At 40.7% G+C, this 27,139-nt stretch overlaps 1 protein-coding gene across 10 annotated transcripts in view; it reads right to left on the bottom strand.

Annotated features, from left to right (window-relative positions):
- The window catches only part of USP19 (ubiquitin specific peptidase 19), a 42,951-nt gene extending 18,109 nt beyond the window's left edge, over positions 1-24,842 (bottom strand). For 2 of the 10 annotated variants that reach the window (XM_026717989.2, XM_026717985.2), the window contains exons 1-16: positions 20,665-20,941; positions 15,069-15,125; positions 13,960-14,088; positions 11,815-11,948; positions 11,188-11,559; positions 8,845-9,097; positions 7,623-7,779; positions 7,435-7,506; positions 6,457-6,572; positions 5,881-6,089; positions 5,074-5,272; positions 4,801-4,934; positions 3,828-3,986; positions 3,612-3,722; positions 3,143-3,253; positions 1,496-1,597 (exon numbers count right to left, since the gene is read on the bottom strand). In XM_026717989.2, coding sequence (XP_026573774.2) covers positions 1,496-1,597; positions 3,143-3,253; positions 3,612-3,722; positions 3,828-3,986; positions 4,801-4,934; positions 5,074-5,272; positions 5,881-6,089; positions 6,457-6,572; positions 7,435-7,506; positions 7,623-7,779; positions 8,845-9,097; positions 11,188-11,559; positions 11,815-11,948; positions 13,960-14,088; positions 15,069-15,125; positions 20,665-20,806 — 2,457 coding nt within the window. In that variant the 5' untranslated portion in view covers positions 20,807-20,941. Of the gene's footprint in view, positions 1-1,495; positions 1,598-3,142; positions 3,254-3,611; positions 3,723-3,827; positions 3,987-4,800; positions 4,935-5,073; positions 5,273-5,880; positions 6,090-6,456; positions 6,573-7,434; positions 7,507-7,622; positions 7,780-8,844; positions 9,098-11,187; positions 11,560-11,814; positions 11,949-13,959; positions 14,089-15,068; positions 15,126-20,664; positions 20,942-24,035; positions 24,170-24,411; positions 24,599-24,692 lie in introns of those variants that run through there. The other 8 variants (XM_087923518.1, XM_087923517.1, XM_026717990.2 and 5 more) reach the window with 7 other exon arrangements.
- Between the last annotated feature and the right edge of the window lie 2,297 nt (positions 24,843-27,139).

Raw genomic sequence — 27,139 nt, 5'->3', positions numbered from 1 at the left:
AGATCAAAGATCTGGAGTCATGCCTCTGGGAGTATTCTACCCACCCACCCGTTTTCACCAAAGAGTTTGCCTGAAAACCTGGCCATCACAAGACGCTTAACAGAGTTGGAAGGGACCTTGTAGGTCATCTAGTCCAACCCCCTGCCCAAGCAGGAGATCCTACACCATTTCTGACAGATGGCAGTCCAATTTCTTCTTGTATGGGTAATACCATATAGATGGTTGCACAGAAGATCCCTTAAAAGTTGTAAACCACCCAGTCACTTAGACAGTGAGAGGGGCGGTGTATAAATTTGATTCGATAAATAAAAAAATAAAATAAAAGTGGGAGTATAACAGCCACTACCATAAAAACTGTGGCTGCTCTAAACAGCAAATATATGTCTGACCTGCCTGGGAACAGCTTAACTGGACATTTTCAAGTAGAAGGCGGAGCTAAAGACTTTGGACACCAAACTTCTACTAGGCTTAATGCATCTATTGGTAACTCCATATCTTATACAGTTGTTGTGGCAACGTGGTAGGATTCGGCTGAGATTTCCATCTGACCCCCCCCTTTCGTGGGTATTACTTTCCATCCCCACCCTTGGTCTTCTGTTTCTTTTCTCTTGGGCGGTCACTGTGCCATTCCTGCTGAGTTTGCAAAGTCCTACATTAGGAGGTTGGTTAGCAATGTAAAGCCTGTGGGTGAACGTATATACTCATCAGGGTTATATAGATGCCCGCAGGAGTCTTGCCCTTGTTTCCAGTAATCAGATGTTTATAGGGAGCACTGTTGTGGAGAAGGCTGGTGTTGGCCGAGATTTCCATATTGCTGCAAGCATTTTTATTCCCAGAGGTCTAAGAACATCACCTGGTGTGCCTTCTACCTTGTATTATCTACTCTGTGAGATATTACCCTTTCACGTAAGATTTCACAAGGCAAGAGGTTGAGTTTAGCATTAATATGCAATACTGTGTTTGTGACAGTGGTTAGGAAGTGGAGAAAAAACAGTCGATATGGTAGGCAGAGTTTGCTTGCTGTTTAATAAAGAGAAAAGTTGTGGGGTAACTCCTATTCAGTTCTTTTCTTAAGAACAGATTCTAGGATATCCATCTATGACATTTTAAGTTTGTTTTTCCTTTATGGACATCTACCCCATCAGATGAGGGGTACATTCCCAGTCCTAACCCTTAAATATTGCCATCTGAGGGGAGCTAGGAAGCCATGTGTTTCTATGGCAGCCTCTGATCTATGGAACTCTCTGCCCCCTGAGGTTCAGTAGGCCTCCATCTTTTTAGCCTTCCAGAAAGCTTTAAAGAACAGGCTCACCCCTGCACATTAGAACTTTGATTTGGTGCCAAGCTTTAGTTGCTTTTAATGTTTTAATTGGCTTAGTTGTATAGTTTTCATATGATTTTAAACATGTTCTAATCTTTGACTTGAAGTTGCCCAGAGTTGGTTGCAAAATGGGTAGTGATATACATGCTTTAAATAAATAAATCCGTGAATCACCTCAGCCAAGCGCAGGTTCTCAGAATTCACTCGCACACTATGGGATACGGATTCCAGCACTTCCATGGCAGTAGAATTCTCCTTGCTGATGCTCACTAAGAACTGTTGGGAGAGATCACATATTAGGCAGATCAGCCCACACCTTATTTTTCAAAGCGGTAACGTTGTAACACCATGACCCTTAATCTGTTTCTTCACTGCCATTTGATTCACCTCTAACAGCTACTATTCAAAGGAACAAAAAGTCTTTTTCATATGAAATGCCATTACAGGACTCCAGGCCTACTGATGGCAAAGTCGAGGGGCTTTTACAACACGTCACGGCTCATTCTTGCTTTCTGTGTTATTAAACTGTCTTACCGGGAATGCAGCACAGAAGGAAGGAGACATGATATGGGAAGAACTGGGGAAGACACAGCTGCATTTTAGCCTTTGTCTCTCCTTGCCTCCTATATCTACTTTCCTTCTTTCATCTCCTAGCAGTGACAGTAATGGGTAGATGGGAATTCAGTTTTTCATCCTAGTGACACTTCATTAGCTACACCGGCCACAGTCATGGTGCCAACGGCAGATTTAGGCCAAAGTTTCTCTTCACCAACACATCCTTCCCCATAATTGCTATTTCTTTGCAGTAACCACAGCTCATGTTGGCTCTCCAGGTACTTGCTGAGGATTCACATCTACTATCATGTCTGCTTTTGCTGTAGCTGTGTTCATACAGCTCCCTGCCTGTTTGTTATTTCTTTCAAACTTTTAAAGGTGCTTTTCAATATTTTTGAGCTTCACAATATGAAAAAATTATCTTCATTACTTAACTGCCTAATTTCACAATCAATACCCGAATAATACACTCTTGACAAAATAGCGTGCACCAATTTCCTCCAAGTGTAACATTAATCATAAATGTAACATTTTTTTTCCTATCGCTGATATTCTCATTTTCCATTTCAATTTTCTAGAGGCAGAGAAATGCCAAAGTCACCTGTTTTTGTATTGACTTCTGACTTAATTTTTAAGAAGTTAGGTGTTTAATTAATTAATTAAACAGATCTGAGGGAAAGATCCCTGTATCAAAAAAGCTCTTTTTTTCTTACCGTTAATTCCCCCGCCACCGCATCCTTGCTTTCTAAGTCACTGGGACATATTTAGTTTAAATGGATAGAACTACCATTACTAAGAGGTTGCAGTGGCTCAGCTCCTAAGATGCTGAGTTTGTCAGTTGGAAAACAGTCAGCCGGGGTTCGAGGCCCAAGTGCAATGTGATGGGGTGAGCTCCCATTACTTGCCCCGGCTCCCTAGCAGTTTGAAAGCCTGCACATACAAGTAGATAAATAGGTACCACTTTGGTTGGAAGGCAACAGTGTTCGATGCTGACTCTGAACAATGCTGGCTCCCTTGGCTAAGAAAGGGAGATGAGCACTGCCTCCTAGAATAGGACGCAACTGGACAGGGGAAACCACTAGTAAATCTAGTTCTTTACCACTACTAAATCTAGTTGGACTTTTCTATTGAAAAAACACCCTGGACATTTCACAAGTAAAGGATACCTTGAATGTCAACATTAACCCACGTTGAAGGATAACAGATAAACAGCTATTCATGCTATACATACATACATACATACATATATATATATATTTCTCTCACCTTAACAGGTTTATTGTGAGGTTCCTTTGCAAAGTAGTAGACCGTCAGCACTTTCTGCTTCTGGGGTAATGGGACTGGCAGATACAGGAAGGGATCAAATGTGATGGATACCTGCAGAAGTAACAAAATAAGCAATAAAAGCCTTTATTGGGCATAAAATAACGCACATCGGAAGTACTAGCAAATCTCATAAAAAATAGTTATTCTGGGTTTAAAGGACACTGTTCAGAAGAAGGAAACAGTCTAGCAAAAGTATTAACAAGAACAAAGCAGCAGAGGCCTCGCCCACCAGACAATGACATGGGAAAGGAAAACAAAAGCCCAGATTTTGCAGAAGTGTTATAAAATCAGCCTGGTTACTAACTGCATGAGCAGAACCTACCCCTGCTCCTCCCACAGCGACTAGTGGAAAATACATCCAAATAACACTCCAGGGTATCAGAAGTGGAAAGTAACCACAAAACTATACCTTAGAGCATACAGGGCACACCAGCTTGGATTTGAACTGGCCTTGGAACAGGTCGACAATGAAAGAGTCATTCCTCATTTTGTGCCGTTGCCAGGCCTCTTCTGCAACAACCTAGCAGTGAACATCATAAAAGCCAGGATGAAAAACAATCTTGCCAGCTCAGAACCTTCTGTGCTTCCTCTAAGCACATGCAGTAATAACGCAACAAGCACTCACCTCATCTGGCCGTCCATCAGAGTCTACGGTTTCTGTGTAGGGTTTGTTCTGGATCCGGTTCAGATCCTCGTGGAGTCCGTCCAGCAGAAAAGCCATGAACTCCTGAGCATCATGCTGGGCATAGCCTGTAAACTGGCTGGCCTTGCTGGCTACAATTGCCTGCAGGAAGAATTGGATTCAGAAACAGACAATTGTTTGTATGGGGGTTCGTCAGCAGGACCATCCCCCTTTCTTCCCTAAGGTGGCTAAATCAGAAGATCATGGATGGAACTTAAGGAATGCTAACCAAGATAGAACAATTAGGGTTTCCCATGGATTAAATGGTAACTGGAAGCCATTTGATGCCTCCAGTCACTTTTTTTTTTGCAGTTCTTGGAATCCACACCCTCCCAATTTGCATCATGTCACTAAAATTCATCTGCAGAACACAAACACATGAAAGCCCAACTTGTGCATTTGAATGACATATTTGGAAAAGGTGGACACCAAACTTCTACTAGGCTTAATGCGTCTATTGGTAACAATCCATACGCTGTAGCATGTGAAAAACAGAAGTACTTTGGAAGAAAGCCAAGCGTTCCTCTGAACTCATTAGTTGAAGTATCAAGATTTTGTAACTTCTGAGGGGTTCATCCTTGTCATTTCCCCACCTGACCACTCTGAACATGGACAGAAGATACTTCTGTCAGGAAAGCTTCATAAATGGGCCCACTTGGAACAAATTTTGGGTGAGTCTTTCCTTCTGAACCCTCCCCTTAAGTGATCTACAGGGCACTAACGGATAGGGGAGAAAAGAAATTCAAGCAACTGTGAGTGGATTTAAACTGTTTTTGTTCCCAGATTTTGTTTAGTCCCGGAATAAAGTCTAATTCAAGGTATCCAGACCTGCCTTAATTGTTACATCCCAGAAGGCAAAATAAATGGATTTAGGGAATACCACACAACCATTGTGTGCTTGCGCGGCAGGCCTTACCTTCAGCTTGGAAGGCTGGAAGGCATGGTGTGTGCCTTTCCAGAGTGCCCGCAACAGCACCGCGAAGCCAATGGCCAGGCGCCCCCCTGTTCCCAGTGGGTTGCTGTAATTAATTTCAGACTCGAAGGAGCGATCTAGGAGGCACATACAAGAGAAAGGAGTGAGCATCGGGGCACTTTCTCAAGGTCACCATCCTGAAAGATAAAAGATGAAGGCTAACCAGGATATATAGATACCCCCCAATCTCCCTCCCTAACTTGAGATGTGTCTTACCATGGAAGTAGTCCCGCAACTCTCGAGTATTGGAGAGAGACTGGATAACACTGTTCATGAAGCAGGTGTTACCCAGGTTCACCAGTCCTGTAAAGCCTGGTAGACACACCTTCTTGTCCTCCTCTTCCTCCTCCTCTTCCACACTCTCGTTGCTGACAGGGCTGTGGGTCATTGGGGGGACCATACAGGTTGGCTTAGGCTGGAGAGAAAAAAGGCTTTTAGCAGTCAAGGAAATGGGGCCCTACTTTTTTTGCCAAGTTCATTTCTAGATCTTGTATTCTTGGCTTCTATCAATGCCATGATTCTTTTGTCCCAGGAGGGAGAGCACCCTTTCACCCAAGAACAATGGGTCAAGCCCTCTTAGCCCGTGAAAAGCTAAACTCACACCAGGTAACGTGTAAATGTTGTGGATCATGGACATAGAACAGAAGTGATACCTCGGTACAAAGAAAATGGCTGCATCTGTCCAAGTGCTGAAGTTGGGGATACCAAGAAGATGCCTCTCATCACCTTGCTTTTTAAGGGCCCAAATGCAAGGCTAGATGGAACCAGTGTTGTTACTTTGCCTATATTCTAGATCCCTTCACCCAGAATGAAGATCAGAAGACGGTATTATCCCATCCCACCAAAGTAAGGCACTTCTACCAACAACATAATGTTTTGCGAAGGTCTCACTCACAATTCTGATTAGATTTTTTTTCCTGTTTATGCAAGATGCTGGCCATATAAACGGACCCCTGTATTTCCTCCCATTCTCCCCCAGTAATTGGGAAATACGATACCCCAGTCCTCCTCACAAGTTCTCACCGAGGGCACGAGTGGCTCCTGTTTCACAGGCAGGAGGTCTGATACGGTCCGAGCTGCTACACTATCCAGGCCACTGTCTTCTGCTCGAGGCTTTTCCTTCTCAACTGCTCGGGCCTCTTCTTTAGTGGACAGAGGTTTACTCCCAGGTTGGCTTTTATCCAGAGGGGTAGGGCCGGTTGGCATGGCAACCTTTGCACCACCCACTGCACCTTAAAAAGAGGGAAAAGTGGGCTTGTGGTTAGCAGCAGAAAGAATCAAGGCTAATTAGGCTGTACATCCCAGGCGTTAGCAATATGGAATGCCACAGAACCAATCCTTTTCCACAGCGAAATGCATGCCAAACAAGATGGGGTGAAGAACATGCTCTAAGATCGAACCAAGAAAAATCATTGCAGACTCTGAAGCACCCTGGTTCTTTCTCAGGTCCAATCTATAAGCTGTCCAAACAATGGAAATATAGTTCTTCTCAGTGATTCCTGAGAATCTTAATATCCTCAGCCTTAAAGATCTCTCACTCCCCATCAATACATACAAGGAACCCCTACAGGGTGAATTTTTTAAAATCCAGGTTCAGACCTCGTGTGGCAGGAGCTTCCAGGCCCCCCCAACGCTGGCTGTGTCGTTTCTTCAAACAAATGTTAATCCGGGCTGCAGTGAAATTATATGTACACTGATCTGGTTCTATAAGGTTCCTGCAAGGCAATTCAACAGGGGAAGCAATGAGAACTTCGAACACAATTAAACAGGACAAAGAACTTACAGCTACCTTGGCCAGGCAACAAATAAATGAATAAATAAACAAATAAATAAACAAACAAACAAACTGCATTTTGGAAGAAAGGAACTCCAGATTGCTGTACTTATTTCTTTATATAAATGAGAAGCACCTTGTTTAACAGAAATAGATACTAGAAATCTCTGAGTGTGTACAGTAATACATTTTCAACCAACTGAATTTAGATGTTTTAATACCTTTATTAAATTTTAAGACAAAAGGATAAAAACTACCAAGAACTAATATTCAAGAAAAAGAGCAGAAAAAGAGAGGACAGAGGTGTAATAAAATAAACCATAAATAAAAACATAAAAAAATGATAATGACTTCTGACTTGTTTTACAGCAAATGCAAAGAAGACTCAGATTGGACTCTTTATGGTAACAATATGACATCCATTTTTACAAATCTATTAATATTGTTAAAGCCATATATCATCATTTGATGTTCTTCCATTTTGCGCAAAAAGTCCACAAGGGTTAGCATTAAAGTTAATTTCTCTACGCAAGGCTGCCAATGTCACCATCTCAGACAGTTGATCTGAGTTTAATCAATCTGAGTTTAGATATTGCTTCCTGAAGAGTCAGAACAATAAAAATCAAGCTTGGGTGAATCAACAGGTCTTAGATGGGTTAGTATAATCAAAAGCTGGTGCTTGTGTTAGAGAATGGAGAAGGTGACCATTTATGAGGCAACATCAGCCAGAATATATTATGATGGTCCCTAGAATATATTTGCAAAAAACAACTAATCAAGCAAAAATAATTCAAATATGATACCTTAGTTTCACCTGCCACCTGAATACTGAATGAGCGCTGCAGCCTTGGTGAAGTCGAAGGAAGTTGGCATCACTGCAAAAAGTGACGTAAATTATGTATTTTGATTCTTTTCCCGCTCAATAACAATTCCAGTTAACTTCTGGCTACGGTAAGGAGAGGGGCTGGTCTGTCACCAGTAATCGCCTTACCTTGTTTGGAACATTAATGTAAAATCTTGCTCCCGAAAGTGTACACTGGACATCTCCTTGTGAATCTCCTTTACATAGACGTGCACTACCATAGAGTCGTTTCCTTTCTCATAGGAGTCATTCTTCACAAATGTCAGATTCACAATAGGCTCTGGTTCTAGCAAGAAGAAGATAAAGCAATAATGACAATGGGACTATCTTAAACACATATTTCCAGAGAAATCATCTTGTGATTCAAATTTACATGTATGGTTATCTCTGAGGATAGGCTGCAGAAGAAAGAAGTAGTTAAACCACTGGCCAAGTTTGAAAACACTGGGCTAGAGTATCTGCATCAAAAGCTATATTCTACATAAATTATGACAAAATGGTATATAACATGATACTGGTAGGCATATCCCAAGAACTATGCAAAGCACTGAACCAAACTCTCCCCTCCTTCCAGTACAGACAATTGTCAAGCCCACCGGTTAGCAACATAGCACCTGCAGATGCTGACGTATCCACTATACTCCCTGCAAAGCAACTCCAACTCTCTAAATCAATACAAAATTCATTACTTAAAAATCAGTTTTTAAAAGTGGCTGAAATCTTGCAAAGATCCTTAGCTTAGCCCTTTTTCTACCACAGCTTCTGTAAGTCCATTCAGCACTATCAACCTTCTACTGAGTCATAGTCTTGGTCCATCGTGTACTATCTCCTCCTTTAATAGGCAATGTCTCTCTCTAATAACAGGAAGCATATTAGTTGGCTGCTCAAGTATTTTAAAATCAAAGTTTAGGAACACAGGAAATGGTTTAATATAACAGAGTTCACACACTGCGCAGTTTACTTCCCCAGTTTGTTGAGTAGACCACAATTACCTGGATTCATGTAAGAGAAACTTAAATAAATCACATTTATATCTTAGCACAATGGTTGAACCCAGACAATATAGAGGACTTATTCTATTGTCTAGTAGCAGCTGAGACTTTCAGAAAGGCAACTTTCTCAACTACTAGTGAAATCTGACATTATTTGGAATCTGAATTTTTTTACACAAATCTGGGGCTCTATAATTCCCATTTAACAGCTAACAATTGTTCTGGTTTTTCAGAATGCATGTCTACCTAGTTCTCTGGGCACAGAGCCGACATCCATTAAATCCCCTAAATCAGTTTAAACAAAGTTAAGTGATCATGGTGTGCCTACATAAACATTCAGGATCTCACTTTTTACTCACCAATACTAACAGCCTCTAAAGCATCACTATCCTTGGACCAGACTCTCGTCTCAGGATCTCTGGGTTGCAGAGAGGAAGGGAGGCCCTCCCTGAAGGCAGAGGCAGGGTCTAGTCCCTCAGAGGCTTCAAGGGAACTGGCTGGTTGAGGAAGTCTCTTCTCTAGAGATGGCTCAAGCTGACTGGGCAAGGCATCTGGAGGGGCCACAGGCTGCTGCATTTCCATGCATACCGATTCCCGCTCCTGACCCTCAATCTGGTAATGTAGGGAGAAAACCACAGTCAAATATAGAAGTAGGACAGATCATTTTAACTAAAATATATCAACGGATTCTAACATACACGTGATTCATTAGAAAATATTCTAATAGCAGAGAATTGAAATCACCCTTAACTGGAGTAAGCATGATGATGCCCTCAGCCACTCTTTTACCAATAAAATGCCTCAACTTGTACCCCCAAATTTTCTGCTAATTGTTTTTATATTTGATCTTCTTATAAACTACCTTTTTTTAACCATGGTTTTGGGCATCAATTCTGCTTTACTCATTAGAGTTTGCTCCACTAGGAATATAATTTCTGACGAGCAGAAAATGATAGAATCAAGGGAATGGCTGTGTGTACCTCTCCCTACCTTATCTTCAGATTATTGGGCAAGTTATTTATCATCATTTTGCTTTTCTGGGTGTTTGGGAAATGGCTGGGCCCATGGAAGCAGTAATTCTATTAACATGTCTCTCCAATCAATGGCTATATTGTACTACCGTATTTCCCCATGTATAAGCCACCCCTTTTTTCCAAAATTTTCGAGCCCAAAAAGTAGGGGGGTGGCATATACAAAGCAGGTACTTTTTATACGTGAAAAATGCATAAAATAATAAAGTAGGAATAAACTGGTTTTCCAGCAGTATGCTATACTTTTTTGTAAAAATTGTACGTGATGATACGATTACGAGTGCGAGTACGCGATAGAAATGCATACGCTAGGCATCGGCCTGAATGCTTCGTTCCTACTCTCGTTCCGATGCGTAGATTGCTAGCGTCGCCCGCACCGCTTTCGGCGTCATGACCGAAGTTGTAGATCTAGACGTCGAATTTTGTTTCTTTGTAAATTTTCTTTCTTCATAACTTGTTTCTCTAATAAAATATTTTTTTCAAAACTTCACAGTCCAAAAATTGGGGGGTGGCTTATACAAAGGGGGTGCTTATACATGGGGAAATACGGTATCTCCCTAAGCTTTCAAAACCCCAAACATGCCTATTAGCTACAAAATATCAAACAAAAGTTTGTGCAGTAGCAGCAAGGTTTGCTTTCTTTTGGTGATGGTGGTGGTGGTGAAGCTGTATTTAACCTTTGAGTGGTAATGCTAAGGAAAATTAAATTTGATCTAACATTATTTTCATTAATTGAACACATTTAATATGACAACTGTCTGTATATTTAGTTATTTATTTGAGGGAGATGGGCAGTTAAGAAATAAAAACAAACAAACCGGTTGGCTGAAAAGGTTGGAAGGATTACAGATTGGAGGTGTAAGGAAATATTAGTACTGGAAAGCCACTCCCCCAACAAAACCCTACACCCACTCTGGAAGAAAATAATCGTAAACCTCTTTTACGCTCTTGCCAAGTACTGTGACATGAGTAAGAGTCAGGCACAACTCCAGAGCCGCTTCACTTGGTATCACCCCTGAAAATTACGAATCAGCAGCAATTTCTAAATGGACACTGGAAGTTGCACCCAACATTGTGAGATGACATACAGAAGCTACGGTTGTTCATACAGGGAGTTGAAATCAAATAACCAGGAATATAACTCCCCCCCACCAATTTGTCTGATTTGTTTTCCTTTGATGGAACTATCAAACTGGGTCTACTCCTCCTTCTCTTAAGCAGAGCTGCAGCAGCACAGCAAAGTTTATATAAAGCCTATCCGGACAAGCAAGATGACAAAACTCCACAGAGCAATTAAATATATTGAAGTGAGGAGGCAAGTTTGAAATTCTCTTCAAGATCAAATAGAAAATCTGGACTACAGTAATTTCCAATCTATGTTCTCCCGATATAAAAAGAAGCCTTGTTTGCAGAAGAGCTATGAAAATTGCCAATAGCCTAACAGTGTTTCTGCTCTCAAAGTTAAGCAATATTAACAACCTAAATCCACCATGAGATGCTAGTTTGCAGGTTTAATAAGAATCCCCATTTTTCCTTGCTATAGGAAACCATTTCCTCTGACCAGCAGGCACTCTCAATGTCTTTTTGATGTATAGGAAAAAGTCCAAGGATAAACTTTGGATCTCAACCCCGAGTCAAAAATCAGCCTAACTCACCCCCCTTGTTTCTTACCTTTAAGTCCAATTGGGAAGCCCCCTCAGCAACCCGGTCAGTCCTCTGATGGTCAATTATTCCAGGTAGCCCAGGTTTCCCCGTGCTTCTGCTCTTCCTTTCCTCCTCAGACAAACTGGCTTTGATACACGCTGCCTTGGTACCAGGGCCAGTTGGCAGTCTTGGGTTGAGAAGGTTCCTCCCTCCCACAGCGTCATTTTTCCCCAAAATTCGCTTTGGGTTAAGAGGGTCTCGTTTGCTTCTGATTAGTTCCACAGGACTATCAAGCAGGGGTTCTTCAGACGTTTCCCCGGCAGCCAGGGCCTTCTCTTTGCCATTCTCCTTACAGGCAATCCGCTTTGGATGTTCTCTTGAACCGTCCTTGTGGCGTTTCTGGGGGTGGGCAATAAATCAAATCCAAGAGAAATATAGTGAATAAGCAACACGGTCCTATCAGATTAACTTCGTCACGCTTACAAAACACATATAAACTCCAGCTAATCAGAGAATGACTTTAGAGACCACTGAACCTGAAAGCAAGCGGATGGCTCTCCAGGGAGAAGATGGCCAGGGATGATTTGACCCAACCTCGCTAGCGTTCAAGGTCTCAGGAATGCATGAAGAAAATACCGGAAAAGGGATGCTTACCGAAAGTGAAGCCCAGTTGTGCAATGGGATCTTCTTAGGCAGCACCAACTGTAAGATATTGCCTTTCTTGAACTGGACTTTGGTGCAGGAACTTTCTATCTCCTCGTAGAATTCACAGCTCCACTGACGGCCATCTGAAGGAGGAGACGAGGGCATAAGGTTCTTCTTTGATGATTAAGGAATAAGGAACGTGTGCCACAGCATGGCACCACTGCAGGGCAAGACTACAGTACTTGGCTAGCACGTGACCTGATGAGATGCTGCATGAAATCACACTTATTCTGAAACAAATAGGATGGTGCCTTGCTCTCCTCATGAAATACAAGCTTTAAAACCTTTCTCCGTTGGGTCACTTCGCATTGGAAAGGAACCTCTGCAAAGAGTAGACGCTTCACTGCTATATTATGGCAAACACTATTAATTTATATTGTAAGGGAGTGAGAGGTTAACTGGCACTTCTGAAGGACACTAACAATTGAGCCAAGTAAATTTTGTTCCTTGAACATTGATAACTTGTTACTTTCTGTGTGCTGAACATGTGTTAATAGCAAAAATAATGAGCATCATGAAGGCTTATTTTTGTGCCTTAGCAGCATACTATTTTAATGAATGAAAATCTAAGCTTCACAAGAGCCTGCTAAACTGCTAGGTTACATAGAGAAGCTGTGTTTTGTTTTTCAAATCATGTACAATCATAATTATGTTTCTAGAATGCTTGATGATTATTATGTCTCAGCTTCTTCCGGGGACTTTAGATGTCTGATCTTTATTTGCTATGATGGATTTTTTTTAAAAAAAGGTATTTATTTTAAGGATTCAGCTATGAAACAGCAGCTAAAAGACTAAAATACTTTATGTCTCCTAAGATTTAAATTTTAAAGATACTTAATAAGATGGGATACAATAAAACTTTGATTTATCATCACTCCAGTTTTTTCTGCACCAAAAAGGTGTTTTTTTTAAAAAAATTGAAGTTTTCTTCTTTGTCAAGCTGAGGGCTATATTGTCTTTTGAATCATGAGGAAAAAGACAAGTAAATAGGGCCAGGATAAAAACTGCATTTAATTAAATTAACATTAATATAAACACTTTATCATTTTTCAGGCACATTATACAAAGACCTAGCTTTCTGGAGAAATGTATAATGATGGGAAAGGTGAAAAGAGAAAGAAAAAGAGGATGACCACTGACAAGTACATGAATTCAGTAACTGTAGTGATGCGTGCATCATTAGAAGATCTGAAGAATCAGATTGGAACAGATCCTTCTAGAGAAAATCTATCCATGTGGTTGCTAAAAATCAATAGCAACCCGATGGCATATAATCAATCAACTCATATGAATAATTCTATCATATTAAATTCTATCATATTTTAATTCCATCATATTAAAAGTCACAAGTTGGCTGCAATTGCAGGTTTCAGAGAACAGATGGAGTCCAAGGGCTTCAGGTTATATGCCACTGTTCTAACCAGATATCAATATCCCTGGCACATATACAGTGGAACCTTGGTACTCATCCTTCATTGGTTCCAGGAAGCACCATAAGTGCCAAAAGTTATGAGTACCAAACAAAATTTTCCCATGGGGAACAACATAGTGAATCACAAGGCAGCTGACACCAACAAGTTCCAGCTTGTGTGTTGAATACTAAGCAAACAATGAGTATTGAGACAAAATGTTTACATCAAAATGCATTGAGTACCAAATTCAATGAGTTTCCAAAGAGTTGAGTACCAAGGTACCACTGTGGTGTGCAACGTAATAAAAAATATTATTCAGAAAAGTTGTAAACGCTCCTTTTCAAAACTGCTTATTTTCCTTGACGATATATTTCCTGCTGGCTAAAGCTGATTTTTCATAACTCATTATATCTAAACTGTAGTCATACATTGCAAGAAGAGCTAAGTGATGGCCTTTCTATCTCTGGGAGAGTTGGGAGTCCCAGGTTCTTTGCATGACCCTACATCAAGTGCATTAAACTGCTCTCCCATTTTGCCTTCTTTGGCAAAGGATTTTATATTTATTTCTGCTGGAGAACAAAAACAGAATCTAAAAAGTTATTTTTTTAAAAGGAGAAACTATTTCTTCTTTGCATGCTAATTAAGAACTCTATGAATATGGAAGGAAAGTCTGCATTAATACCAGGTAACTTGATGACACAATTGGTGTCTGTGAAAGACGAATCCACTTCTTCAACTTTTGGGTTCCTGCTGCCCAAATTCAGTTTCACAATAACCTCATCAGCATTCTGCTTCCACTCCAGCTGCAGGTCTAGGAAACAGACAACATCAATCTCTCATCTGTAAGTGATAATTAACAGCTAACTTCCCAAAATGGGAAAAACAAAACACAAAACAGACTCTAGATAGTTAGTAACATGGTACACAAGGTGCATTTTGATCAATAATTAATATTGCCACACAGAATGTTAAAATGGGAACTACATAAACCATCTCTTGGAATTATTGCAACTCAAATGGTCAAGCAACCCTTATGAAACTTTGCAGTCCATCTCACAGAACAGCTACAAATTTACTAGATGTCTTTAGAAAATCACTTTCCTAATTTTATCTCATATTTGACTGGCTACTGGCCACGGTCATGCCTTTAGGTGGCTTTTCTAGGAATCATGGTAATGACAGCAAATACTACCTCCTTTGTGCCAGAGTGCATGGTAGGTTTCTAGTCATGTTGACTGTTCCTTTCCAGTTTCCAATGCCCTGCTAGCTGGAAGGGACTGCTAGAGGTCAGCACCAGGCAGGACTTTGGGGGTTATAGAAAATATGTACGTAAAACACTTCGAACACTGACCCAAAATACTAAATATTTACTTAGCCATTGGCTCAAATCATGTGAAGATGGAATCTGTTAAGAAAGTATGGCATCCCGATTCAATCACACCCAAGCTTTGACAAAGACAAGAGATCCCCTCAATAATATACCCTGAGAAATAATCCATGGTTGTGAAAACAGAGGCTTCAGATTCTCTTGTGGATTCATGACCCCTTGCCCTTAGCTGGTTTTACAGCATGCTTTTCCATAGCTCACAGGAACCAGTAATAGGTTTAATAAGCTTTATGTTTATGATTACAAATTCCCATTTCTTTTTCATGCATCTTTTACAGTTTGCCAGGCTGTTAATTTTCTAGAGATTGTTAGGAAATTAATCCTTAGGTCAGAGAAATAAGAAAACACATGAAAACAAAGTAGGTGGCTGGAGCTTCAATTAGTTATGCATTCTTCTGACTTACCATCCACAGATTCCCTGTGCCAATGGGGCTCTACCAGATTCAGGCTAGCAATAGTCTCTGGTGATCAAACAAATGCAGAGGTGTGCTGTTTTGCTACGAAGCATGTGAACAAAGAATTTTTCTAACTTTGAAGCTAGGCATTCGTACATTACAATTTACATTTTAACCAGAATACTTTCACAGAACTATCCATTGCTGCCTGAATAAGGGACCTGCACAGATCAAAAGGGAGGTAAAGAAAGCAACACAGAGAAAAATTTAACAAACCAGACAGGACTTAAAACCAAGGGTGACGACTCTGTGGTCTTCTCGCTTGTTATGGATTAAATTTCTCATCAGTTCTAGGGATACAGGTAGTCCTTGGCTTACGACCGATCAAGCTACCTAGGTTTTGAAGTTCCAACATTCCCTCTCCCCCCATCATGCAGTGTCCTGCAGTCATGTGACCATGTGTTACAGCAAATTTGCTGAAAACCAAAAGCTATTTCCAGTTTTCGGCAAAACCATAGCATAGCAACAATGAGTTCACCATCACATTCATTTAATGACTGCTGCAAAAAACGTTGCAAAACTTACGACAGTCATGACATATGATTGTAATGGTGGGTAGACTCCATTGCAGTCATATGTCAAGGACTACCTGTACGGTTAATAAGGAGTAATGCTATGAGTTTTAATCCAGCCTTGCGTTGAAGGCCACATCTTTGCCTTAAGGAATTTTCACATTTGCTGGTTATCTGACCTATGGCAACAAATGTTAGATGTTATGTCACATTATAAAACCAACACCTTAATGAAATAATTTAACCTCGCCTCCCTCTTAATTAATCACTGCCCAGTTACAACGCATTCATGAAAAGTGTCTGCAACATGATACAAAGATACACTTTGAAACATGTCTCTCTGGATGGCTGATACAAGCATTTATGGAGATCACAGATCAGGCTTCTTTGGCAGGACTGTAGTCTCTACCAGTAACTCCTGCCTCCTCTGCAATTATTCCACCATCCTGCTAAAAGCTGCAGTTTCATAAAGAGCAAAGACAGTACAATCACTCATCTGTTTTTTAACACATAACTGTGAAGGAAGTCCACAAAGAGCAAAGAGGATGACAGTACATTTAGTCTACCTAGCATTCTTTTCTATTCATTAAGGATAAAGCTTTCTTCCCTCACAATGGTTGCACCAATTTAACAGGAATCCAACTTTCATTTTAAAACATTTATCAAACCTACAAGTATAAAATCAAGCTTAAAAAGTTAAACTTTCCACTACGATCGATCCCAATCATCCTGAACTGTATCTCTCTGAACCTTTCTGCAAACTCCAGATCCAATTCCTTAGCAATACCAACTATCCTGCACAAGGTCTTATCCATTCTAAACAAACCCTTTTTGCCTACTTGAGAGTATCAGCAACATTTTTCCCAAGGCCACAGTGATGGTTTGTATAAACCTTACTAAGATTTGTCAATCATGGTTACTGAATAAATTACAATTAGCTGGTTTTATACATTATAGGGAAAACACAAAAATGTGCTATGGCTTAGAGTGCCACTCAAGTCTTTCACCTGTACAGCTGCAATCACTGAAATCTTATTTTCTTTCTCATAACCTTTCACCTCATTGTTCTTATCCTATTTTGTTGTCTGCTCTATATTACCAGGATTCAAATCAATTTCCCCTCTAGCAGCAGAAGGGAAGCAGCAGAAAAAACATCACAGAGTTGTAAGTTGCAGACTCCAAAGCTGATCTGTAATCTTATTTGATGGAATTTCTCCGAATTGGCTTTCCTAGAGAACCCAGAGTTCTAATACTGTGACAGGAAAAGAAACATTTGTGAATTCATTTTCCATACCATAAATGACTATCTAAAGCTCTATGTCTCTGCTTACTGACCTCCTTTCCAAACTAAAACTCTCCATCTGCCGTAAAATTTCTTTATGCAAAAAAAAGTATTGTCAAAATCTACTGAGCTAAAGCAAACTACCCCTTGTGGCTAAATGTCCACCTATTCATTCATAACAAGAACCAAGAGTCTGTGGAGCAGAGAATCCTCTATATCTGCTGCATGTTTTCTGAATGTCTGTAGTCTACCAGGAAGTGAGATCCACTAGATGCTACTTACTTTGATGAAAAAAACAACCCTGTTTAATACCTGCAAAACTTATCTCGTTTCTTACCTAAAATTGCTCTAAATTGTGCATTTCCTACATAGTATCCAATACCTTCCTTGGCAGACTTCCTGATCACCTCGTTTTGTTTTGAAAAATAAGATTATTTAATTAAAATGAATTAACTGTGACGCTAACATACTGTGATGCTAGCTCAAAAAAAAAAAAAGGTCTATTTCCGATAATGCCCTTAAAATATTCTTATGAAATGGTGGTGTGGTGCACAGCTTTATTTGGAAGTGGATCCTTCTCTGGCCCAAACCAAAATGCAAAAACAAACCAAGATGGAGGAAAATATTCATATATAGTGGGGAACAGCCTCACACTCGTCCACTTTTAAATCTTTCCTCCAAATTAACTTTCATAGGGAAGAGGGGATTTGTGTGTGTGTGTGTGTTTTACAAATACAGCATCCTCTAGCACCCTCCCTCTGTTTCTACATTTCCATATTCAATTTCACACAACATACATTAGCTAGCTGATTCTTTCACACATTTTTTTCACCGTTACTCTAATGTAGGTGCTCTCCAGATATGCAGGCTTCAATTTCCAGAATTCTCAGCACCAGTTGTAACTAGGTTGGAAAGTCTGTCTTTAATGGTACTTTTAATAGTGATTCAATGTGATTTCCTTTTCGTTCCAGTGTGTGCTGCACATTTGCAATGATGTGACCAATGTAGTGATTCTTGATCAATCAATTCATGGTAATGCTATGGTATATATTTTCTTCATGAAATCCAACTTCACTTTTTGAAGAAAAGGAAACAACATGCTTGGATTTTCTGTAAAAACTCTGACCTGCTTCAGACAGTGATAAGTCAGGCTATTTTTTTTTACCTGTTTGTTAAGAAAATGGTCTGGTTTGCACATGTGAAGTCATAATAGATGGCTCATAAATCACCCTAAGATAAAACACACAAATTCCATTGCAACTTTGTTGTATACATGTGCAAAAGTAGTAGTAATATCTGAGGAATGAAAATGAAAACTATTCTTTCCAGCCCTAAGCACTAGGTATTCTTGTATTTTCTGAGCCACTGGCTCTATATGATAAATACTAAATAGTATTTATGTAAATAGCCCTCCTTCCCTCCCTTCCTTTTTGGATACCTATCTCATGCAATATGACTCTGGGCAGCATATAAAACAACAACAACAACAAAACCTATTTCACAAATGGTCAAAAATACACAAAATTATTACAAAAGGCACAGAACATCAGAGTATAAATAATAGTGCCATCTAATCAAATTAACATTCCCATGCAAGCCCCAAGACTGTTGACACAACCAAGTTTTAAGGGAGGTCTGGAAGGCTGATAGACGGGGCCGATATCACCTTAGGGGAGATATGATCTTCCACAGGGCTACGTCACAGCAGAAAAGGCTCGTCTGCTGGGTCCTGTCAGAGGTAACTCCTTCGCAGGCAGGACCCACAGCACATCCATTCTGCTGAAGCTGATGGGGTGGCCAGGTGCAACTGGGACGAAGTGGTTTCTCCAAGAATCTGGTCCCATGTCATGAAGGGCTTTAAAAGTCCAAACTAGAACCCCGAATTGACCCAGAAGTAAACTGGTGACCAAAGCAGTTCGCAAAGCAGAGATGCAACGTGTGCTGCTCTAGGGACATATACCCACACATATGCCCACACCACTGCATTTTGAGGAAACTTCTGAATACTCTTCAAGGGCAGCCTTATGTAGAGCCTATTAGAGTAGTTCATCCAGAGTATGAGTTGCTGTGAGTAGAGCTTCCTGATCCATAAATGGGTGCAACTACCACATGCTCTTTGACAGGGGAGTCATGAATGCCGGAGGAAACCCCTCCCCCCAAGATGCACACTAGGTTTGTATGGGGCAGTGCAACTCCATCCACTACCAAGATGGCAGAGTCCCAGAACCTTAACCCCAAAACACAGAGTCACTCAGTCTTGCCGGGTTTCAGTGAAATCCTGTTGTTCCCTCATTGCAGGCACAGAAATAACACATCAACAGCAACCCAAAGGTGCTTTTTCAAAAGGCAACTGGGCTTTGTTTTTTTTCCTTGAAGACGTTTCACTTCTCATCCAAGAAGCTTCTTCAGTTCTTGGATGAGAAGTGAAACTCCTTCAAGGAAAAACAGTTGCCTTTTGAAAAAGCACCTTTGGGACAAGCATGACCTGAATGACTGCGAATCTCCATAAACATCAACAGCAATGCTTAATTTGCCAAGAGCAGATGTAAAACTGGATTTCATCATCATACCGATGATGCCTCAGCTCATGGAGATGCATGAGCTTACTTGGAGGTTTCATGTAGATGCTGAAAAGGAGAGGAGAGAGAGCGCCAAACCCTGTGGAACCCCACCCAGCAGAGCTGAGGGCAGGATCTTTCTTCCCCAGTCACCACTAATATCAACCCTAGAAAAGGGAGAAGAACCAGCACAATAATGCACCACCAATCCCCATCCCTGGATCCCATCCAGGATATCATGGTCAGTTATATCAAAGCCTTCTGAGAAGTCCAGAGGGAAGATGGCTAGATAACCACCATCCTGCTCCTGCCAAAGATCATCTAAAGATGTGACCAATCCCATTTCCATCCCATACTCGGTCCTAAATCCAGACTAAAAGGAGTCTGCTTCATTCTGCAGCCTTTGAACTTATTGCATGACCACCTTCTCCATCACCTTCCCTAAAAAGGGAAAGGTTTGATACTAAAAAAAAAAGTTGTCCTGTGTAGTGGGTTCTCAAGGATGGTTTCGTGAAGAGGGGTAAAGCAAGGCCTCCTTAAGAGGCAAAGAAACAAGTCTCCTATCCAAGGAATTCACCACCACTAGAAACCACTCGCATGATACTCCCTGGGCAGTTTTAGTCAGCCTTCTCTGAAATCCCTCAGGGTCCATCGGTGCTGAGGACAGACTGCCTCCCTGAGGTATGCAATGGTGCTGGAGAAACCCAGAGTAATCAGGTCATATCTGACCATGACAAAGGGAGATACTAAAAGTTCCCCCAATTCCAGATCATATTGCCAATGCTTGGGCAGGAAACCAGATCATACTTGTTATGGGCTCTGGAGGACCTGGATTAGGCCCATGGTTGCGATGGCAGTCATGAAGTCTTGAGCTGCCTATGACCACAACCTAAAGAAGTCAGATTAAAGTCCATAGAAGTCTAGAGGACTAGCAACAATCTCAACTGATTCCAAGAGGCCAACTTAATGAACAGGATCTCCCATCTGGCAACCTGTGGAGGAGCCCCTAAAGCCTTAAGAGACTCTTTGATGACAATCAGCACCACAACTAGCCAGGAGTCTTAGCTGATGCCATACCTGAAAGCCAGTTGGGCACATTTTAGAAAGGGCCAACCCCTCCCTTCCAGCCAGGTCTCGGTAATACATGCCATTAAATTTATAAGTGCAGTGATACTTAAGACTTAAATCTGTACCTTTCTTTGAGTCACTGCCAGCTGGTTTCTCGCCTTCCTTACTTTCCTGATTGGCCCGATCCTTTTGCTTCTTCTTATTAGTTGCATCATCCACTCCCCGAGCTGTTCTCCTCTGACCAGGGACACTGGCACTGCTGGACATTTTCAGCCGTTTGGAGGAGACGAACAGCCCACCGGGGTCGGTGACAGACTCTGGGTCAGGGGTGCGACGTTTTCTTCCCGAGCCAGCTATCTTGGCGATTCTTTGTGGTCAATCTTTCTGGCAAGGAACAAATGCCTGGAGACATGGAAGGAGATATGGAAGGATTATCAGATTAGTATGGCAAATTTTAAAAGGGAAAAACCCTGAGCTAGTAGAAGTTATACTGAGTTTAATTTAAAAAAAAACATAGAAGTGGATCAAACCCTTGGCCATCTAGTCCAGCAGTGGCCAGGTAACAACACATGGAAACCCACTAGTCTCCTAGCCTTCAGAGGCAGTTCCTCTGCCATCAAAACTAGTAGCATTGATCCCCATGAATTTGTCCAACCTTTTTTTTTAAAGCCATCCAAACTGGTAGCTAGCAGTACATCTCGTGGTAAAAAAAATTCCAAAATTAGTTGAGTATTATCTTAGAAAAAAAAAATCCTTTTGGCTGCTCTAATTATTCCAGGACTTTCATTGGGCGACCTCTGGTTCTATTGTTTTGGGGAGAGGAAAAATAGCTGTTCCTTGTTGATTTTATTTACACCATGCATTATCTCAGTCATGTCCTCTCTTATTCATCTTCTTCTAGTCTAAAAATCCTCAAATGACACAACCTTTCTTCATGGGTAAGCTGTTCCAAGCTGGTCCCTTGATCATCTTAGTTGCCCTTCTCTGAGCCTACATTCCTTGGTTTTAATACCACTGAGTGGTAAGGATAATATTCCTTAAGGCAAGCAATATTTTACGCCTTAGCTTGATTTAGAAATAACTGCAAAAGAATAGCACTTTGTGAGAATTTTACTTGACAGAATAAAAATACAGCTCCCACAAAAGTAGTCAACATAGAAAATCATCTTAAGAGAGAATGCAACAGAACAAATGGGTGCCTCAGCCACCATGAGCCAATTTGCTGTCATCTGATATCTTTCCATTATAGTATTAAACTCAGAGCAGCTGAATGCAAGTTAGTTTCTACACTGGACATTGTTGCTATGAATGGGAGCAGAAGCTGGCTAAAACACACACACACACACACACACACACACATCCCACAAAAAGTCCTTGATGTCTATTTAAAGCAATCCCCAACTATTTCCCCCCCCCATTGTAATAGAACGTGTTTAATATGTTAGCTGCACCTTAAATATATATATCAGTTTGAGACTGAACCACATCATAAACATCTCTGAAACCCAGAGAATCTCATCTTGCTAAGGTGGGCAATGCAGGCTTCTTGCTGAGCTCCAGGCAGACACTTGTCTAGCCCCATTCCTTGTCAGCAAAGTACAGGTATCCCTTTAGACAGCACAGAAGTCTATTTGTCAAGTGTCACTTTCAATTTCAATCTTCAGCATTTGTTCAGAACAAAGAGAAAAGAAAAGGCCGCCATGCGATGAACCCAAAATAATCTATTTTATTTTCTACATTTATATTATGTGAACATAGCTACTAAGAGCCCTCAAAAGTTATTTCCACCCAATTTTTGCATTCTTAATGCATAACAAACAAAGAAAAAGGAAGCCTGGGAAATGCCATTCAAATTCATGTAGAATTTCTCAAGAACCAAATTATGAATTTCCTACGTGAATAGGGACTGATTTTTGAGTTCTTTCCAAGCTCCTTTAACGTAACTGACTAGTTGTCCCTATCAGTTTAAACTGATAATTATAATTTCTGAAGTAAGGATATGGCACATGCAATTCCAAACTAAGCAAGAAGAAATAATGCACTGGCATTTCTGTTTAGTGGGATGTTGTGGTTAACATGTCCAAACTGTTCCCAAGGAGTGTGGCACTAAAGACTAATAAAATGTTTAAGGCAACAGCTACAACACAGGATGCAGAAAATGTATCTTTGCCTGAACGAAAGGTGGCACTACCAGCAGAAGTCCTGGGGACAACCCATGCTTTCCCCAAGAAATATAAGATAAAGGAACCAATCAATATTCAAGGGAACCAACAACAGACATCTGGTTTTTAATTTCAAATATTGATCCAACATATAAATGTGAGCTTAACATCCAGGCTTAACATAGTGTTTTCCCTGCATGTCAGAACTAAACTTCCAGAATTGCCAATGTTTTTATAGTCTATGACATCTAGCTAAATTTTAGGGAAAAAAATGCCATCATTTTTGCAAATTAAATCAGAAAATGTGTTAACACTTATGTAACAGGGAGCGCCCATTTTATTTTCAAAATACATTTCCACTTTTCATTTTCCATCATTGAAAAACATGATTAGACAACAGGAAAAGGTTATATTTTCATATACCAATCTATGAAATCTAAATTATTATATGCCATCAGAATTCAGGAACTGTTTATGTAACAAGTACAGCAAGATCACTTTCTCCAATGAGCCAAGTTGCTTACTAGAAAGAAGCAAAACATAAATACAAATAAGTTTGCTAATTGAAACTTATAAAATAAACTGTAAAAATCTTTGAAACATTTTTTTCTAGTCCTCAGAAAGTAAGTAAGATTTAAGGATGTTTTTAAAATATAAGATAGGTTATAGAAGGAAGAAATGATTTGTTGTATTTTAAGATAAGGTAATAAGTAACTTACTTGTGATAAAAGAGGAAGCCATTCCCTTATATATATTTTTCTTTACATTTTTTGTTTTCTTTACTGCACTTTCTATTTTTAACCTTTCATTCAAAATTAGTATTAGTTGCCATTTTCAGTACAATTACTTATAAAGGAAGAAGAAGGCATCTGGGAGTGAAGCTCAATAGCCGGAATATATGTTGAATTTGCCTCACATAAAAACCCCATCTTTAGAACACAGCAACGGACATCAACCCACCTCAAGCAACAACTAAAAATTCCAGAGGAACGCCTTTTCTTTCCTTTTCTTTTTTGTAGCCACGGGGTTCTAAAGCCCAAAATAAAACATCAGAGATAGAGGTAGATGTCTGAGATCGGCAAAGATTTCACTTGCAAAACACGTTTCCTCAAAAAGTTGGTGTGGGACAGTCTCCTGGGTATCGACCTCTTCCTTTCACCAACAAAGAGGCATTTTCAAAGGAAGAAACTCAAAGCGGATTTTCCCCACATACATCTTCGTGGGGGGGGGGGTCGGACTAGAAGACCTCTCAAGGTCCCTTCCTGCTCTATTCTGATTGACATCTCCCTCCCCCACAATTAGCATCCGATATAGCTGCCAACCGGGCTCCCTACCCCTTTGGCTGGTAGAGGCGTTGATCCCCAAAACGAACCGTGAGCGCCGCTCGTTTTCGTCCCTCTTCCTCGGCACCTGTCAGGGTTGTCCCAGAAGGACGGACGCCTCTCGCGGGGCCGCTACGACTTTCTGGCTGGGATGCGCAAACAAAAACAAAAAAAGAGAGAGAGGGAGAGAGTCTTTTTCTCCTGCAGCTGAGGCGCTATATTGCAACGCCGGAGCGCGAAGGGCAAAAAGGGGACGCTTCTAACCCGACCACGAGAAGAAAGCGGCAGAGTCTCCCGCCATTTGGCGCCGGGGTCCACGAGGCTGAGCCGCCGGCATGCACGAAAGGAGACGGGCGGACTTGAGGGAGGGAGGAAGGAGGAGGGTTACCAGGCCACCAGCCGCGCGAGAGAGGCTGAGCGCCTTTGAAGTGACAACCGGCAAACCAAACGCGGGGAAAGGGCTTCTTCCCGCCGGGCCTCCTCCGCCCCGCTCACAGAAGCCCCGCAGCCAGCGCCCCTCGTCCCCATAGAAACACCTCCCGGTTTAAAGGCCCCTCTCCGCGGACTCCCAGGCCCCGCCCTCCGCCTCTTATTCCCAAGTCCCCCTCCTTCGCCGGAGCTCTCCCCCCACTCCCCTCTCCGACAGTTCCCGAGGGAGGGGTCACTCACCGGCCCCCTCCCGCTGCAGGCCCCCGGCGACTCCCCCGCCCCCCCCCGCCCCGCGGTTGGTTGGGTTGGCTTTGGTTTCGAAACGAAGTTCCGAACGGGCAAGACGCAGGAGGAGCCAGGCCCACGCCCCGTGACGTGTTTCCGGAAACCGGTAACGCCGCAAAAGCCACGTGACGCGGAGGGAGGGGAGGCGGGGGCTACCGCGGCGCGAGGAAAGGCGACCCCCCCCCCGTCCCCCAGTCGAGTAAAGATCACGTGAGCCCGGGAATGGTGTGCTCGCAGTCTGTGCAGAAGAGGAGGAGGAGGAGCAGCAAAGGAACGCCTCCGCCTTCGTGACGTCATAGTGGGCTCCCATGGCAACTGTTCTTGTTAGGTGAGGGCTGGTAACGCAAAGTCTCGATCTGCCTCGGGTGCTGTGTAGCAACCGGTCCGACCCGATAGCAGAATACAATGCGGAATTGGAATTCGATTCCGTTTTTCTGATACGTTGCTATTGGACAGGCGGGGCCACTGTTCTTCCTTCTTTTTTGGAAAGTATTTTTTTAATTAAAGATTACGATTACACTATTAAAAAAATACAAGCTCAAAGAAAGAAAAATAGCAAAAAAGTGCAAAGGGGAAGAAAGGGCAAGACGGGAAGAATAGGAAAAAGAAAAGAAATAAAAGAATACAGTTATGAAAAGAAATACATAAAGAAGTGACTTACAATCTTCACACTAACGGATAAAAACAAGTTTAGTAACTTTTTGTTTCCTCTTAAATTACAACAGATGATCTTATCTATCAGATCTTCTTATAGATAAGATCTTATCCATCTATAAACAAATCCATAAAGCATTTCAATCCTGGTGTCAGCAACAGTTCTTTAAAGGTTACCAAAAATAACAGCAAATCCATTTTTTTAAATTTTTATTGGTTTTTAAAAACAAACATAACCAAACAAAACAAAAACATCAAGCTATCTTCCATAGGTGTACATACAGTGTGCCGGTTGGTTTACAAATTGTTTTGTGCTTCCATTTCGTAGTCTTCAATTACAATTACATTACATATTATCTCATATTGTCAATCAAAAATTAAATACCTTAGTATCATTATTAATCAATCATTTGACTATACTTTTATTCATTCATGTTTTACAAGATAACCATAATTTACTTAATTTATTTTATAACAGTTCATATTATCATCCCAAATCTATCCTAAAATCATTTTGTAGTTATAATAAGAAAGAAGTACATCTTTATATATTATTTCCTAAAAATCTACTTATTTCATTACTGTACTTTGTTGTCTAACCATTGATAGAAAAGATCCCAAATTTTATAAAATTGTTTATCCTCTTGTTCTCTAATTTCAAATGTCAATCTACTCATTTCAGCACATTCCAATATTCTCTTAATGATTTCCTCCTGTGATGGTATTTTCTCATTTTTCCAGTTTTTAGTAAATACAATCCTAGCCGCTGTTAATACATTTACGATCAGGTATTTCAAGTCTTTACTATATACTTCAGGTAAAATTCCCAATAAAAATATCTCTGGTTTCAAGTCTATATGTTTTTTTGTCATTTTTTCCAACCACATGTGGATTTTAGTCCAGTATTTTTTAGCATCCGCACAAGTCCACCACATATGGTAAAATGAGCCAGGTGTCTGATGACATTTCCAACATTTTTCGGATTTATCCTTGAACATTCTTGCTATTCTTGTCGGGGGGAAATGCTACTTGTAAAACATCTTATACAAATTTTCTTTATATGCTGTTGACATTGTCATTTTATAATTTTGAGACCACAATTTTTGCCATTTCTCTAAATCCCATAGCCAAAATTCTTCCCCCAAGCAATCATAGTTTCTTTAACTTGTTCTTCTTCTAGTTTAATTTCTAATAAATATCCATACAATTTTTTAATCACCTTTTCATCAGTACCTGTCAAAATCTTATCTGTCAGTCAGTTTATCATAGAAACCTTCTGTTTTAGAATCTTTATCATACCTGGAATGTATTTGCGCATATGAAAACCAATTCATTTTTATACCTTGTTCCTCTACTTTTTGCATAGATTTAAGTTCACCCTTTTCATTCAGTATTTCACCATATCTAACTGTTTGTTCCTTTTTGTATAGTATAGGATACGAGAATGCTTCAATAGTCGATAACCAGACTGGAATTTTCAAATAACATTGTCTTTTAATCTTCTCCCAGTTTAACCACAGAGACTCCTGTATATAATGTCTTCTAAAATACCCCCGTGTTTTAGTTCCTTTATACCATAAAAAAGCATGCCACCCCAACAACAAATCATGTCCTTCTAATGTCAACAATCTAGCATTTCTTAGTGTTATCCATTCTTTAACCCACATCAGATTTGTAGCTTGGTAGTACAATTCCCAGTTAGGGAAACCTAATCCTCCTCTAATTCTAGCATCTTGCAAAAGTTTTAA

The sequence above is a fragment of the Pseudonaja textilis genome, chromosome 2 (assembly GCF_049901715.1).
Source record: "Pseudonaja textilis isolate UNSWEBS1 chromosome 2, rPseTex1.2, whole genome shotgun sequence".
Lineage (NCBI taxonomy): Eukaryota > Metazoa > Chordata > Lepidosauria > Squamata > Elapidae > Pseudonaja > Pseudonaja textilis.
This window is presented reverse-complemented; position numbering and strand designations above follow the sequence as displayed.